The sequence below is a fragment of the Erpetoichthys calabaricus genome, chromosome 14, assembly GCF_900747795.2.
Source record: "Erpetoichthys calabaricus chromosome 14, fErpCal1.3, whole genome shotgun sequence".
NCBI classification, from domain to species: domain Eukaryota; kingdom Metazoa; phylum Chordata; class Cladistia; order Polypteriformes; family Polypteridae; genus Erpetoichthys; species Erpetoichthys calabaricus.
The window spans coordinates 111993145-112009746 of record NC_041407.2 but is presented as its reverse complement, the minus strand read 5'-3'; the positions used below and the strand labels follow the sequence as shown (position 1 = coordinate 112009746).

General features: G+C 49.0%; 2 protein-coding genes across 2 annotated transcripts in view; one reads left to right on the top strand and one right to left on the bottom strand.

The window, feature by feature from the left end:
* The window catches only part of mrc2 (mannose receptor, C type 2), a 29038-nt gene extending 26629 nt beyond the window's left edge, over positions 1-2409 (top strand). Inside the window, exons 25-30 of the mRNA XM_028819063.2 lie at positions 99-264; positions 339-482; positions 618-737; positions 1129-1308; positions 1381-1407; positions 1490-2409. Coding sequence (XP_028674896.2) covers positions 99-264; positions 339-482; positions 618-737; positions 1129-1308; positions 1381-1407; positions 1490-1710 — 858 coding nt within the window. The 3' untranslated portion in view covers positions 1711-2409. The remainder of the gene's footprint in view (positions 1-98; positions 265-338; positions 483-617; positions 738-1128; positions 1309-1380; positions 1408-1489) is intronic.
* On the bottom strand, positions 2321-15638 carry becn1 (beclin 1, autophagy related). The gene is made up of 11 exons (XM_028819066.2): positions 15442-15638; positions 15276-15355; positions 15143-15201; positions 14860-14950; positions 13152-13288; positions 11662-11856; positions 11431-11577; positions 8965-9114; positions 8818-8878; positions 3415-3557; positions 2321-2657 (listed from the first exon to the last, which is right to left on the bottom strand). Exons 1-11 carry the CDS (start codon positions 15566-15568, stop codon positions 2489-2491), a joined length of 1359 nt encoding a protein of 452 aa, XP_028674899.2. The 5' UTR covers positions 15569-15638; the 3' UTR covers positions 2321-2488.
* Positions 15639-16602: the final 964 nt, after the last annotated feature.

The following is a 16602-nucleotide window of genomic DNA, read 5'->3' as shown; positions in this document are numbered from 1 at the left end:
AGAGTGCATGGCCACCGCCGATGACGATGATACCAGGGCAGTGTCTCACCCCCGCCCCAGACTTATTCATTCACTTCACTCGTCTGTTTCACCCAAAGGCTCAGAGCTTCTCCTGGCTGGGGGGGCACCCTGTGACCTACGCCAACTGGCAGGATGGAGAGCCCGAAAGGTTCTCGGGATGCGGCTACATGGGCGTGGATGGAAAGTGGGTTACCACCCTTTGTGAGGCCAAAGTGGGGGGGGCTCTGTGCGAGAACAGCTCAGGTAGGGCTTCATTTGAAAAGGGGCAGCTGGGCAGGCACAGGGGCCCTGACTAACTGCTGGCATCCCCTAATCAGGCTCGACCCACAAGTTCAGCTATGGCGGAGTCTGCCCACACTCGCTTGCTGATTCGTCCTGGGTGCCGTTCCGCGAGTACTGCTACGCCTTCCACTTGGAGAAGCTGGTGACGCCCAAGGAAGCTGGCAAGATGTGCCACCGAGGTATGTGCCACAGCTAGGAAAAGAAACAAAATGGTGGGACTGGGGGCGCGGGGCTCAAGGTGCCATCTTTAGTACCTTCACCAAGTGCTGAATTACCGTTCTAAATCAGCCCCTTTCTCTGTCCCTTGTGCCCAGTGGGAGCAGACCTTTTGTCCATCAAGGATGAGACGGAGAACCTGTTTGTGTGGGAGCACATCCAGAGCGTCCCAACCCAATCGCAGGGCGCCTGGCTCGGCCTCGTCTACAGCCCCAAAGGTGAGTCCTTGGGTCGCATGAGAAGAGCGGGTAGCGGAGTGTGTGCCTGCGGTATCCCATAATGCATCTTGATCAAAGGCTCTGACCACATGTGCAGACGATGCATTGTGTGTGTGTGTGTGTGTGTTTCTCGGTGCACACACGCGCGTGCAGAGCCAGCAGGATCCTCCAAACCCCACTGGTGTCAGACTTCTCGGACCCTCGTCACCCGTCTGCACTGGGGTGGCAAGTGGCAGCTTCTCCGTTTTATCTTCACAAAGCACTGAGGCCTGCCAGCCAATGGGATGACTCCGCTGACTTGATCAAGGTGCCTTATGGGATGTGGTTTCCAAAGCAGCCGTAGTACGCGACCGAGGACCCGATTCTTGGCTTCAAAATGTTTGTCTTGCAGAGGGCAGCCTGGTGTGGCCAGACAGCGTGGTGGTCCAGTACACCAACTGGGGCCAGATGGACACCAATCCCAGCATGCTCAGCCCCAACACCTGCTTCTGGATCCTCCGCAGCAATGGCATCTGGGGCTTGGGTTCTTGCACCAATGTGACCCTGGGCGTGGTCTGCAAAATGCCACGTGGTGAGTAAAGCCTCCGCTGAGCAGTCCCCAGTGCGTGGGCCCACCACTAATCAGGATTCTTCTCTCCCACAGTTACGGACCCTCACTTCTCCCGATACCGTAAGTACCAGCCTCATATTTGACAATTTGCGATCTCGGTCGCTTATGGTGGCACTCACAGGGTCTCCTCCTGCTCCTGCAGCTGTCCAGGACAACAAGACGGTCATTGTGGTGGTCGTCCTGGCGACGCTGGCTCTCTGCCTCTTCCTACTGGCCATTATCTACCTGTACAGGAAACGGGCGGGCAGCAGGGGGCGAGCGTTTGAAAGTGCCCGCTACAGCCGCACCAATTCTGCCCCCAGTGAGGCAGCTGAGAAGAACATCCTGGTGTCCGACATGGAGATGAACGAACAGCCAGAGTAACAGCACTGGGCATGCGCCCCATGAGGAGCACATCCATGGCCTCCAAGACAACTGGGACACTTTGTGAACGTAGGGGAGACGACGCTGTGCCTTGGTGGTGACAGCAAGTGCCCGACTGCCCGCACCTTCTTTCTTGCTCCAGTGTATAGAATGCATGCATAGCTTTAGACGTTTGGCTTTACCTGCTTCTCCCAGATGCCCGTAGCATTCCTTGCTCCCAGGTGGCAGTGGGCCACAGCGCCTGCCTGAACATGTCGCTGTGGCACAAAAAGGACCAAATAGGAAGAATTGCTGTGAAACTTGGCAGAGATGGCGGGCCTGAAAGGATCTTGGGCTGCTGCTTCTCGTTTTGCCCAAAGTGGGCATCCAGCAGGGTGTGCTGTGACCGTCGAGCTGTGGGGCACGTCCCAGCTGCAGGCACCAATGGGCACAGTCCTCTCCTTTGGGCAGCACTGTCAAGAAGAAGTGCAATATAAAGCGCCTGCCGCACCCTCCTCCTCCTCCTCCTCGCTTGACGCCACGGGGCAAGGCACACGCGTCCTTCGGCTCTCCTCGTTGTTCTGGTCGCTGTGACTTTTCTATGTTTGCTTAAACGAACATTTCAACGATGTCGAGTATCAAAGTGTTTTAATGCAATTTTCTACAATTTTTTTAACTGATCATGTTTTTAATAAAAATGTAAAGTCCTGTGAATAGCAATCTGTGAATGTGAGTCAGTAAGTGGCGCCAATGCACACGCCAACAGCACATCCTGGCATGACTAGAGCAGTGCCACCCGCTACTTGTTATAGAACTGGGAGGAGACCCAGGCAAGGCCCCACTTCAGGTTGGTCAGCATGAACTTGAGGGCCTTCGTCCACTGCTCCTCGGAGTTGAACTGGGTCTTGATGGAGTACGAGCCGCCACTCCCACCCGTGTCTTCAATTTTTCCTTTTTCAACGTCCATTCTATAGCAACAAAGAAGAAAAGGGCAACATCAGAATGATGGAGGCCACAGGTGGTACGGGCACCAAGCAAGGTGGAAAGAGGGAAAGGCCAGAAGGTGGCACTTGTGCTAACAAAGAGCAGACACAAAATCACACCAGTCCATTAGACGGACTGGCACCAGTGGGACTTGCGTGTTTTGCTTTGCAGCATTTCTTAACTGCTTGGGGGGTCTGCAATGAAAGGACCCACTGCTCTCAAACCAAAAAAAAAAAAAAAAAAAGGCCCGCACAGAGGACTGAACTGTGGCCAACAGCGATGACCAGAAAGTCACGGGACAACCTGGGAGCAAAAACTGAGGAAGAGCAAGGAGGGCATTCAGGACACACAGGGTGGGCCACATGGTTCCTAGAATAGGAATGTGACCCCAGGTTCAGGGGCCATCCGATTCCACAGTCCATAATCGCCAGGTCACGTATGGCTTGGGTGCAACTGTCAAAAACACAACAGGCTAGCAGACAAATGTAACGAGCCGCATCCCAGCATTCCCTGCAGCTGGGCCCGGTCAAAGTCCACAGTCGTCCAGGCCTGCCAACGTGGGCTGCTGCTCACTTTACGCTTTCATCAAACCACTGGTGTAAAGTAAAACGCACTTCAAGCCCACTGAAGGACCTGAACACACAAGAAAACGGCTCAGCACCACCATGGGGGTCTCCGCGACCTTATGGGATGAAAGTGCAGTTAGCCCCAACCACATGGCAAGCCCACCTGTACACTCACCTGTAAGGCAGGCAGAAGCCCGTGTCCCCTTTCTCCACTTCCTCCTTAAACTGCTGCACGCAGTCCAGAAATGCCACCATGGCGTGGTCAAACTTGTTGTCCCAGAAGAAGCGAAGTCCCCCTGAGCAGTAGAGGGGCAGCTCCTGAAAAGGCAGCAGACATTAAAACAACCAGAGGACAGCAGGCCATTCAGGCCAACAAAGCTCGCCAGTCCTGTCCACTTCATTCTTCTAAAGAAACATCGAGTTTTAAAAGTCCCCCATGTCCCCCACACGACTAGGTCGCTTAGTCCAAGTGTCTGTTGTTCTTCGTGTAACGAAAAACTTCCTAATGTTTGTGTGACATTCACCCTTCCAGCTGTGTCCCCGTGTTCTTGATGACCTCATTTTAAAGTCACCGTCTCGATCCGCTGGACTAACTCCTCTTCATCATGTTAAACACTTCACTCCGGTCTCCTCTTCATCACTGTAAAGGCTCAGCTCTTTTCATCTTCACTCCTAACTCATCCCCTGTAGCCCCCCCCTAATCAGCTAGTCACTCTTCTCTGGACCTTCTCTTGTGCTGCTATGTCTTTATGGGGACCCAAACTACCCACCGTACTCCAGCTGAGGCCTCACCAGTGTGTTATAGAGCTGAGCAGACCCTCCTGGGACTTGTACTCCACACATCAAGGCGCTATATAACCAGACATTCTGTCAGCCTTCTTAATGGCTTCTGAACATGTCAGGAAGTTGATAGCTTGGAGTCCACTACGACTTCTAAGTCCTTCTCATAAGGTGGACTCTCGATTTTCAGACCCCCATTGTGTATTCAGACATCACATTTTTCCTTCCTATGTGTCATTCTTTACATTTACTGACATTAAATTTCATTCTCCACAAATTTAGGGCGGAGTGGTGGCTCTGAGGCGAAGGATCTGTGCTGGTATCCAGAAGGTTGCCGGTTCAAATCCCCGTCCCTGCCAAGACAGATCCTACTCTGCTGGGCCCTTGAGCAAGACCCTTAACCTTCAATTGCTCCAGGGGCGCTGTACAATGGCTGACCCTGTGCTCTGAGCCCAAGGGGTATGTGAAAACTGACAAACTCCTAATACAAGAAATTGTACAACGCGAAATAAAGAACAAACAAACAAAATCTGCCCAGGCCTGTCTGCCGTCCAAGTCCTCCTGTGATGATTCAGCAGATCCCAGACTACCTGCCAATCCACCTCTCTCTGTGTCATACGCAAACTTAACCAGAGTGTTACTTTTATTCCTTTCCAAATCATTTATAGATATTAAAAGTTTGGACGCAAGCGTCAGTAGGCTTTGTGCCCTGAGAGCCAAGTTACCCAAACTATAATATATCAGTCATTATTTACCGCTCTGATGCCGATCTTTCTTATCATAAAACAGGTCATTACGATGGCAATTAATGAGAAGGATTTACAATTAATTACAGAATTACGGCACTTGAGGGTCCTCTGGAGGGTCTCTTTCTATTACACGATTTGGCTCAAAAAATAATCAGCACATTGTCATCTCACAACAGGCTTAAGTTTCCAGTTTGGCATTTTTCCCTCTGGCTGTTTTAGCTCAAGACCATCTTCAATGTTTTCAGTATCAGGACACCCTAAAACGTCGAGATCCATCACTCACAGGAGATTGAAATTCTTTGACGAATCTAAAGCTTTCGCTCCCTCCACACAGATGATAGGTTATGGTGGGGGGCACAAAGCAAAAACAGCACTGACCCCTATGGAACACCACTTTTAAAAATCGGCCAATTCTGAGAAGGTTCCTCACACCACTCCGAATCTCTCATGTGGCACCATATCAAATGATTTCTGAAAGTCCATAAATCATTTTTAAATAACATTATAAGCCACTCTGGTCGTATCCTCATAGAATTCCAGCCTGTTAGTAACACACGACCCCCTCTCCTGAGCCCACGCCGACTGTCCTGTCCTTGCCAGGTGTTGCTCCATCTTCTCCTTAATAATTCCTTCCATTCATTTTCCTGTGATGCATGTTGAGCTTTCTGGCCTGTAGTTGCTTGGATCTGCCCAGTTATCCTTATTATAAGATCTGACATTTTCCAGTCCTTCAGAATCTCTCCAGTGTGCAGTGACTTCCTAAAATATACATCAAGGGTTTATATCTGTACTTGCTAGCGTCCTTACGAACTCAATATTATCTGCTCCTGGAGATCTGTTGGATTTCAGCCTATCTTCTCGTTCTCAAATAAATCAGACCCTCCTGGGTAGTCCTGTTTACCCCACTTCCTCACTTGTGTTTAGAGCATCCACTATTTCACTGTCTGTATCTTTTAATTCCCCTTTAGTATTCCTGACGCACTTCACCTCCTCCTTGACTGATCTCTTACTATTTAAAGAATCTCTTGGGGTCGTCTTTAGCCTCTCCAACGGTCTTTTAGCCTCCCTGATATCCTTCTTAATGGTTGCCCTCATGTTCTCATACGCTTTACGATTCACTGTGGAGTTGTTAGTCTTCTACACCGTAGTCATCTGTTTCTTCTTTTTTTTTTTTATTAACCCGCTGCAGTTTTTCTACATTTCCTATTAATTCCTAATGTAGGGATGTCCATGTCCTGCATTACATGTCAAACATTTTTAAACCTGTCCCACTGCTCCTCAACTGTCTCAACAGCTTATCCCAGTCTGTCCTCCTTAGACTTTGCCACATTTGCTCAAAATTTCACTACCAAAGTTGAACTTAATTTTAGTCTTTGCATCCGCACTTTTACAAAATACTGAGAATTGTATTGTATTACGGTCACGTGACCCTAGTGGTCCAATTACCTCTACACACTCACTCAATTCTAACCTGACTATTACAAAATACTAAATCCTGACAGGCTTCACCCCGTGAAGCTGCTTTAACATAAACAGTTACTGATTCCTTCTAAAAACTCCTGCTCTTGTGCTCCATCATCTGTACGGTTATCCCAGTTAATATTCAGGTAGTTAAAATCCCCCATGACTATCAACTCCCACTTTAAACTTGCCTTTTTAATATTACTAAAAAGATGTGTGTTGAAATGACTTCCTTCACTGGTGGTCTACCACACACTCCTAAAATAAGACCTCTTTCCCTAATGCTTTCTAGGTGAAGCCAGACGTCCTCACTAGGATGGGCTCATCGTCCAACTGAAGAGGACTGGCGTTTAAATTCTGTTTGACATAAAACAGCAACCACACCTCCTTTTTTGTTCTATCCTTTCTAAAAAATGTGTATCCCTCGATGTTCTACTCATCCCCATCATCATTATAGCAGTAATGCCAACCTGGCTAAATAACATCATAATTCTGTTCCTCTACATACCACCCCAACTCACTTGTTTTATTTTTAATACTTTTAGCTTTAAAGCAATCTATTTTTAATATGTTACTCCTTTTACATGTAAACATTGGGTTAGAATTTACATTGCTATGCATTTTTATTTTTACACTGTTTGTTCCTCCATGTACAGATCCAAACCTGGCCTGTCCTAAACTCTCATAGTTTAAACAATCCTCGACTCGCCTACTCCTACCCCTCCCCAACAAGTTGGTGCCCCTCCATTTCAGATGTAACCCGTCACGGTCTAACAGGTCCCATCTGTTCCAAAAGGAGTCCCAATGCCCCATAAACCTGCACCAAGATCTGAGCCACGAGTTAAGCCTTCTAATCTCCTCAATCTTACCTGCACTGGCGTGTGGCACAGGCAGAACTTCAGAGAAGACTACCTTGTCAGTTCTGCTCCTCAGCCTGGCACCTAACTCTTCGAATTTGGATCACAGAACTGACAGCTTACCCTGATGTATGTCATTTGTTCTAACATGGACAATGACTAGTGGGTCCACCCCCAGTCTGGCCAACAGCCTATCCACCCTTCCAGGGAGGTCCCCCTACCTGTGCACCAAGAATGCAACACACCATGCAAGGCTCTCCGTCTCCGGAGCAAACCTGAGCTTCAATCCCCTTACTGATGGAGGTCCCTGCTATCACTACCTCTCTCTCTCTTTTTCTGGGGTCTAGTTTTGAGGTGGTCCACTGGGGCTCCTCATCCCTGCCTACCACCTCAGAATCTTCAACTCGTCCAACTCTGCAAGGACCTGATAACAGACTGACCTTTCCAATTCTGGGGGTTATGTCCCCAGACAGTGTGCATCCTTTACCTTACACTTGTGACAGTGTCCCATCTAGGAATCTCCTCCTGTGCCACCTTAGGGGTGCACACTCTCTCTCTCTAAAGGACACCTCCGCCAGGTCTGCCGATTCTCTACTACAACACAGGCCAGTTCAGCGACTCCGAGCTCGAGGTGCTGGATGAGCTGGCATCTCCCAGCTGACATCTAAAAAGTCCAACATCCAACAGGACTTGCATTGCACTGGCCTCATTGTTAAAATTAAAATGACTAAAACTGCCTTAACATTTTTGTACTTAAAATGACACAACTGAACTTCGATGGTAAAACTAAAACAATGTAAGCCAAAGAAATGAGACTACAGAACAGCTACACCAGTTTACACCTTCTGGGCCCCTAAACTCCTGTAATCTTCTCTCTCCTGACTGCCTGCCGTTTGTTTACTTTTCTCCGTCTGTTCTCCTAAGTTTGCGCTCCTTTTACTCCTTAGTTTAAAGCTCTCCAATCGCACCGTTCGTACTCCTTCATATTAATGTCGCCCTCCTTTACTGCTCTACTTCATGACCATTAAAAACTGTTCAATGTAGGAGAGGGAAAAAAAAAAAAAAAAAAAAAAAACACCACACGTGCCCAGTGAATATCTGCTGCCAGTTCATTTCCTATCTGCTCCTGTAGCCTTTTTTGTCTGATCGGGGGTCTTAACGCCCACCTTTCCCTTTACTGCTTTGAGGTCAGCGGAGGCCCCTTTTCTTAACTAAGGAGTCACAGTTTCTGTTACTTAAGACGCTGGTTATTTACTTCCAGATGCCGGTAACAGCTACTGCTGCTTTCTGTCCTGACGGTTCAAATACGCGTACCAAGTAACTTCTATAACCGCACCGCTAATCACGTAGCTGCTTTTGCTCCTGTGCAGAAGGAAAACAAAAAGCAAAACACCCTTTAAAGGGAAATTAAGCTTTAAAAATTCCACACGGCTACTTAGCGGCAAACAAAACTCAAGTTTCTAGGAGCACAATGTATTTTTTAACCAACAACTGGGGGTTACACACATTCACATCACCACTGCGCTTTTCATGGACATCAGCCCTTCTCGTATGCCATCCTGGTACCCAAGATTAAACTTTGAGGCGGACAGTTTTGCCGCAGTGGTGTCTGCACCCTCAACATTCTGACCTTGATGTCTGTTATCATGTCTCCTGGATGCCGTTGAGATGTACTCAAACAACAATAACAACAACTGATGCCAGGCTCTACGCAGCCTGAGGCCTCCTTACCTTTGATTTGTCTGTCAGAGACTCCAAATATGAGTGATTTCCATAGGGGACAAGATGGTACCTGCAAAAACAGACCAACAGCACACTGAGCAGTTCGGTCTCCACCACAGGCTCTCCATTCTCATGGGAATGAGGAGCTGCTCTTACCGTTCAAACGTGAGGCCCATCTTGTTAGCGAGAGCATGAAGCAGCAACACCGTCTGACCCCATGCCGCATTGATCTCATTCCATTCAACAGGGACACTGGGAAGGCGGCCCAACCTGAAATTGTTAATAGTACCAAACTGGCCGCTGTGCCTTGAGACAAAACAAGAAGGTCACTTACAGAGATGGCATCACAAAGTCCAGGAAATCCAGCAGGCCAAGACCCTTAAGTGGGAATTCACATAAAAAAAGAAGCCCGGAGAAAACTAGCAATGAAACGCTTTGTAAGATGGCAGTAGGCTGCCTGCTTGCTCAACGGGGTCCCTGCAGAGAGTTGCCAAACAAACAGTCAATGTGTACAGATGCCTCTGTGCCAACGTACTGAAAGTCGCAAGGCAGCAGTCAGAGGCTGGCACATGGCTAGGCCATCTGTTGGTCAGAGTCTGACTCTCACGTCTTTGGGAATGGACTTGACTTTTTATATCAGTGCCACCCACAGAGGGGCTCCTGCTCGTGTCTGCCTTCACATTTCCGAAATGACTCGTCTTAACCCTAAGGACTATGGTTTGGCATTCCACACTGTGCCCTCTTGTGTACTTCTTTACCACACTTTGGGTGTGGAAGATGACAAATGGCCAGCTTTATTAATCCAGGAAAATATTTAGAAAATACATGCCAGCCAACTCTCAGGAGTCCAAAGGGGGCCTGGCACGACAAATTTAACTTTGTGGGCCGCTTTGGGAAACAGTCACTGCTCACACACACTTGGATGTTTCTGCTCAAAGGGTCCAAGTGAACAAACTTAAAGCTTAATATCATAAAGAGCAGGAGAAATCAGTCACTCTCAGTTCTCTCTGGAAAAACAGCACCAACCAAGGGGCCACAGCGGGCAAGCAGCTCGACAAAAGTCGGCTCTCAGCAGAATACAATAATACAATACAATTTATCGTTGTGTAGCCCAAAATCACACAAGGAGTGCCGTGATGGGCTTTAACAGGCCCTGCCTCTTGACAGCCCCCCAGCCTTGACCATCAGCTACAGTCACGACAGTAGGGTGACGAGGACGGAGACATGGGACACCACTGCGGACCCTGACCTGCCAGAGAACCACACGGTGACCACAACGAGGACTGGCAAGAGACGCACGTGTTTCATTTGCTTCGGTATGTTAGGTAACACACATTTTCTTTATTACCTTCTATGGAATTGTCATTAATTAGATTACAGTTCATCCCAATAGAAACTAACGTATTCGCTTTTCATTTCTTAACCTTTCCAAGTACTGGCCACCGCTTAATTCTCTGCTGTTTTCATGCCAGCCACTGGCCATTCTAAAAAGCCATTTCTATTCAGCTTTGTTGTAGTAATGCCATCCATCCATCCATCCATTATCCAACCCGCTATATCCTAACTACAGGGTCACGGGGGTCCGCTGGAGCCAATCCCAGCCAACACAGAGCACAAGACAGGAAACAAACCCTGGGCAGGGCACCAGCCCACCGCAGGGCGCACACACACTGGACAACATAGGACCACCAATGCACCTAACCTGCATGTCTTTGGACTGTGGGAAGAAACCCACACAGACACGGGGAGAACATGCAAACTCCAGGAAGCGAACCCGGGTCTCCTAACTGCGAGGCAGCAGCACTACCCACTGCGTCACCGTGCCGCCCTTGTTGTAGCAATGCTTTTTATCAAACACCCAGGATTCTCAGGGTCTCCAGTCGTGGCACGATGGGCTGCTCTGCTCTAAATAAGTTTATCGGGTTTCATTCTGTGACCTCAACTCTGTTACTCTGCTGGCTTGTGGGACAAGAGACATCACGACTTACACGTGTGTGCAATCACTACAGTAACTCTAATGACACGGACGTGGATGAGAGACGACGGGGGCACAGAAGAACATCAACGTGAAGCTAAACGGCCTGAATTCATGCAGCTGGGGCACCCAAAATGATTTGTGTTTATCAGGCTTAAGCTGCAAGAGGCCAGTCAAACCTTGGGAACTGAACGTAGAGTTATGAGGCGAACGAAGGTGACTGCCCAGCACCAGCGAAGTGGACAACAGGACAGGCACCTGAAGTGCAAGGGGCTCATCGTGCGAGTCGGCCTGCTCCCCTGGGGTCTGATTTGACATTTTTGATGCCCACATGCAGGGCGCTGTGCGTTTCTGCTTGAATGCCAGGTTGGCTTTGAAGAAAACACCATTTTTAAAATGGCCTCCTTCGGAGTGAGACGACCCCAGCCAGCCCTCAGTCCAAGTGAACTTCTCTTGATCTTACATTAAGTGCTCCTGGGACCACCAGGATTTTCAGTTTCCATTTTCCTTTGCTTATGAAATGGCTCTGTGATGGCGTTTTTCACAGTCCAGACACGCAGTATCTTTAGGTGGGCCCCAGAGTTGAGGCAGCATGCCAGGTCTGCGCACAAAAAACACTGAAAAGTGCTGAAGGTGAAGAAACCTACCATATGTGAAAGGTGGCATTGAAAACGTTGGTCTTCTTCAGCCTGTCCAGCTGGATCTGTGCGTATCTCATCTGATTATCCACACTCTTGAGCTCGTCGTCCAGTTCCAGCTGCTGCCTCTTGAACTCGCTGTACTCCTTCTGATACCTACGTGGGAAATCAACAAGACCTGAGATGGCTCTGCTCCCAGCGCTCTCATCTCCCAATAAGCCCCAGCCCAGCAGCACCTACTGGAGTTCCTCGAGGTCGAGCCGCTCACTCTCAGCCCGCACCTTCGTCAAGTCCTCAGCGGCTCTCTTGCGCTCGCACTCAATTCCTTCCAGTTCTTGAATGAGCTGCTCCTCCTCTGTGCTGAGCTCCTTCAGCTCCGCCAGTAGGTTTTCCTCCTCTTCCTCTGTCATGTGCACAAGGAGTTCCAAGCAGTTCCTTTAAAAGACAAACACACACCAAAGTGGACCCTCGCCACGCATGACGTGAACGGACTGAAAAGGCTCATTGATTCCTGCTCTAAAATAATGCTGGGTCCCCAGAACATCTGCGCTGTGAAGAAACAGCAGCTTCACTGGGGCTCTGTGCCCACCACATGTGCTCCCTGGTGTCGCTTTTACTGTCTGCTCCTCTGATCTTCCTCATCCTCACTGCTCTCCCCTGCTTAACATGCCAACGTATTCCAGATATGCCATGCCAGGCCAGAGTGGCCCCCAAGTAAGTCAACATCCAATCGGTAGTTTTAGTCCCTTGAATGTGCCTGCTGGGTTTTGAGCAGCAATGCGTCCACCAACAACCCCCGAGTCTTTCCCGTGTGTAATGGTTTACTCTGACTTTTACAAACCACAAGTCAAACAGACATCAGCCAAAAGCAAATTAGATGTGACATCACAATCATCTAAGTTTAAAGTGCAAACTCAACATGTCAAGCCAATATGGCGTCGCTGCTCACTTCCATGAAGACACCACCCAAAGTTAAGCAGGTGCCCAGCTGGCTTACTGCACAACTGCAGTCACAAAGGCCGACTCTTACAAAGCTTTAATCAGGTGGACCTGAAAAGATCTGCAGCTTTGGAGGGAGATTCAACCAGACGGGTAACGGAAGGACATGGTGAGACTTTGTCACTGCACAGCATCCTGCCATCCACTGCTACCCCAAATGGTTTAAATGAAAGGACTGAGAGGAACTGTACAGCAAGGGCAGTCTGACGAGGTCACCTCCTCACAAAAATAAGACCCCGCTGCCTTACAGTTGCCGAGGAGGAGAACACCTTGTGGACGGCCAATCAGAGGTCCTCATTGACATCTTTAGTGCCATCACTGCCTAAGCCTGTCTAGAGCTGCTGGCCTCATCATCCTCATTGCTAGCTGGCCCAGTATCAGGCTCACACAGTGACTGAAGAGTCTTTTAGATACAGGAAACCTTCGAGGTTTAATAAAGAAAGCAGCAGGATACCAGAAGGTGGCATTGTGTGTTGTGTTTAAAGAATGTCAACATCTCATCAGTTACAAAAAGCCTCCTTATGGTCCAGGAATGAAACACAGTGGGGGTTAATGGCGGCTGGAAAAGAAGATCATCACAGAGCGGACAGGAGCACCTCCGCCTCAAAGCTCGTCTGACTCTCGACTTTCTGCTCACTGACTCGGGCAGACGTGTGGCTGTGCAGCAGGAAGACCGACGTCCAACGACACACAAGGGGCTTTCTCAAGGCAAACAGTAAGGCAAAACCCACCTATAATTCTGACATTCATTTTCTGTGATATTCAGTTGCGTATCCAAGTGATCGAGTAGGGTGTCCGTACACTCCTCACAAAGTGGGTGATCCACATCTGTCTGACCGGACATGATGTCAAAGAGGTCACTAGTCACCTGGGGCAAAAGGCAGAGATGGCATTAAAATCACTCATCTACAGAGGAAAAGGAAACAGAGAGATACCAGGGCAGGGGGTGGCAAAGGTGGCACCCGCTCATGAAGCTGCACAGCTCTGAACAGGCGACAATGCCCAGCTAGGGCTGGCACTCTGTGTATGGCTGCATGATGCCACAATGGAAGGTGCAGATTCAGAAACAAACAACCAGCTACTCGGGCACAAACTGCGCTAAACCGCTCACGTTTCAGGAGTAAGTAACTGTTTCTGCAGAATGACTGCCCGCTTTTATCAACTGTGAATGAATGCGCCAGTGTGCAGCAGCACGTTAGAAACGTAAAGGCAGTCATGGCAGCGACCAGCACCGAGGACTCGTGTTGCTGTGCTCACACAAACAAGTCACTAACATGAAGACGAACACAAACATCATGCCAGCATCCAACATCTACCAGACTGTTCAGTTCAACGTCACGGGGAGCCCAGGCCTAACCGTGAAGCACGTCCATCACACCAAGAGCTGCGAATTAGGGTCAAGTCCTCAGAATGTACATGGAGTGTGCCACAGAAAACGGAGCAAACACACATACACACGAGACCGAGGCTTGTAACAAAACTGCACATCATGAAGAGCTTTGGTTGCTGCATGCGAGGTCAGACATTCTTCTTTATTTATAATAAAAAGCTAAAATCTGTGTGTGTGTCCAGTGCCCGCCTGTGGTCAGTTTCACCTTGTTGGTTTGGTCAAACACGATTGAAACAGAAAGCGCCAGGCAAGAGAGGCACACAGGAGGTTCAGTTCTGGACTGTGACAAATTTACTTTGCTTAAATGGAGTAATTTAATGACAACAAAGCCATCAACACACCAAGCAACGCTGGGTCATTACTTACCAATGTGGCACAAACCGAGTCCTCTTCAAAGACGCCGAGCAACACAATTACAGTCTGGGAAGGAGCGAGGACACCAAAAAAAGGCACACACAAACCAAGACATGTGCCATCTTTTGAAATGCGTTCGTCACCTTTTACACCACTGCATTGCCTGCCAAAGGACACTCCAATGAAATGATGGAGACGCCGGGCCAACACGCGAACTCCACTCAGGACTTGAACCCCAGTCTGCACCACTACCACTGTGCCTGCCACCTTCATATACGCTTAACTCACGGTGGTCTGCACAATGGCAATGACATATCACACCCACTTTGGCAAAACACGAAAAGCTCATCCGAAACAGCAAAACAACGCAAACACCTGAACGCACCAAAACGTCAATTCCGCACACACGCATTTGTCTTTCAGGGTCCAAATTCAGGCGCCCCGTCGCCACCACGTCTCTGCTCCTCACAGCACCCGCCATCAGGGCGTTAGGTCCACGACTCGCAGCGGCCCCACTTTTTAAAGGGACGAGAGAGCGCACGTCGGGGCCTCGTTTCATGGCACAGCCCCAGACCGAAATGCTGACGCGCTGGACAGCTCCCTCCATCCCCGGGTTCAAACGACCCCCGACTGGGCTCCAGCAGAGCTACCAGACCCAGACCCCCCCGCACCCGGGTGTCGGTCTCCTGGCTTACCTTGAGCCGCCGGCTCAGATTTTCCATGGTGGCGCCGTCGGACGCCTCCCCGATCAGCGTGAAGCTGTTGGCGCTCTCCGTGGACAGCATTCTGAAAGTCAGAGAGCCTTTGTCAACAATGGCGAACACCTCGACGGATGAGCTGGCCGAATACACCGCGCTCCGGGCTTCTGCGAGCTGGTAAGCCCACCGCTCCGGGCACTCGGGCCACTCAGCGCCCCGTCACAGAGCCGAGCTGGTCCGCCGGACAGGGTGGGAGACCCCGACACGCCGCTTTCGTTACCTCGCTGGTGGGATGTACTTTCGCGTGACTCCATCCTGCTTGCTCTCCACGAACGTCTCCTAAAAGACAAGGAGAAGGTAGTGAGCGGAGGCACGAAGCACTAACCCTGCTTCCACGTCCACCGTCCCCTCACCTCCGCCGCCTCGCTCTTCTCTCCGTTGCTCGCCTCCGCCTCCGTCTTCACCTGCGCCGCAGTTACAGTGACAAGCGGAGCTGCGAAGAGCGACAGGCAGAAAAGTGAGCTGCAGCCTCCGCGCAGAGACGACACGCCGGTCCCGAGGCCCGTCCCCTCCGCTTACCGGTCAGTTCGTGGATGGTCACCCTGTCCAGCACGTTGAAGGACGTGTCCAGCTTGAGCGGCTGACTGCAGCGCTGGCACACGAAGCTCACTTGCATGGTTGAAGTCGACGACTTGGAGGCCTCCATGCAGCCGGCGCCGTTCGCTGTTATTGCGGCTTCGTTGAGCCACCCTTCGGTGGCCGTGCCTCGACGTGATGCTGCCACCTGCCGAGCAGGAGGCGGCACAGCTCATAAACGCATTGAGAAATAGCAAGAGTGTGTGTACACGACTCGGCCGCCAGAGAGCGCACGTGATCGCTTGCACTACAGATTAAATGCTGCCGATCGATTTATTGGGTCCTTACTGTCATGTGCACGAGCCCATCTATTATATAAATACAATATAATCAGATGTATCATTTATACGTTGTATCATTACAATACATATAACAAAATATACATGACACAAATATTCAGTGAATAATATAATGCCAGGGGAATATTGTCATGCATAACAGACAGACTGTACATATACATGGAGAGCACATTTAAGGCTTTAATTGCCTAACTATTTTTAATATTTTTCATAGAGTATATAAAAGAATTAAGGTCAGCAATAAATATATCATAGTTTGGATTTCTGTTACTAAGTCATTTTGTGGATAAAGTATTTTGCAAGTATTATGAAGATATTTATTAAGTGGTTACTTAATAAAACAGGATATCACGACTCTCTGTATTTATTGTACTACTGTATTCATTTTTTGTCCAAAATCCTTCATTAAAGCAAGCCAAAACAGTTACAGAAAACATGTTTAATAAATTCATTATTTTCACCACATACATTTAATATTTCTGGGATACATTTAGATATGAAACTATTATATTGATAATATTTATGAATGAAGTTTTCTTATTTTCCAATCAAATGGCACAGCAGGAGGGTTTTTGGAATCAGCAGATCCTTAATAAACTTGCTGTTCAACTTTCTTTCCGTTATCGTAATCCCATTTACACAAACACCTGCAGGAAAATGCAGTTTAATGTAGAAAAGTGCAAAGTGCCACACGTGGGCAAAGAGAACAGCCATTTTAAATACAAGATGGGAGACACTGAGCGACAGGAAGCAGACTCTATAAAGGGTTTCATTATTTTCATCATCTAAGCAAAGCACACAATCA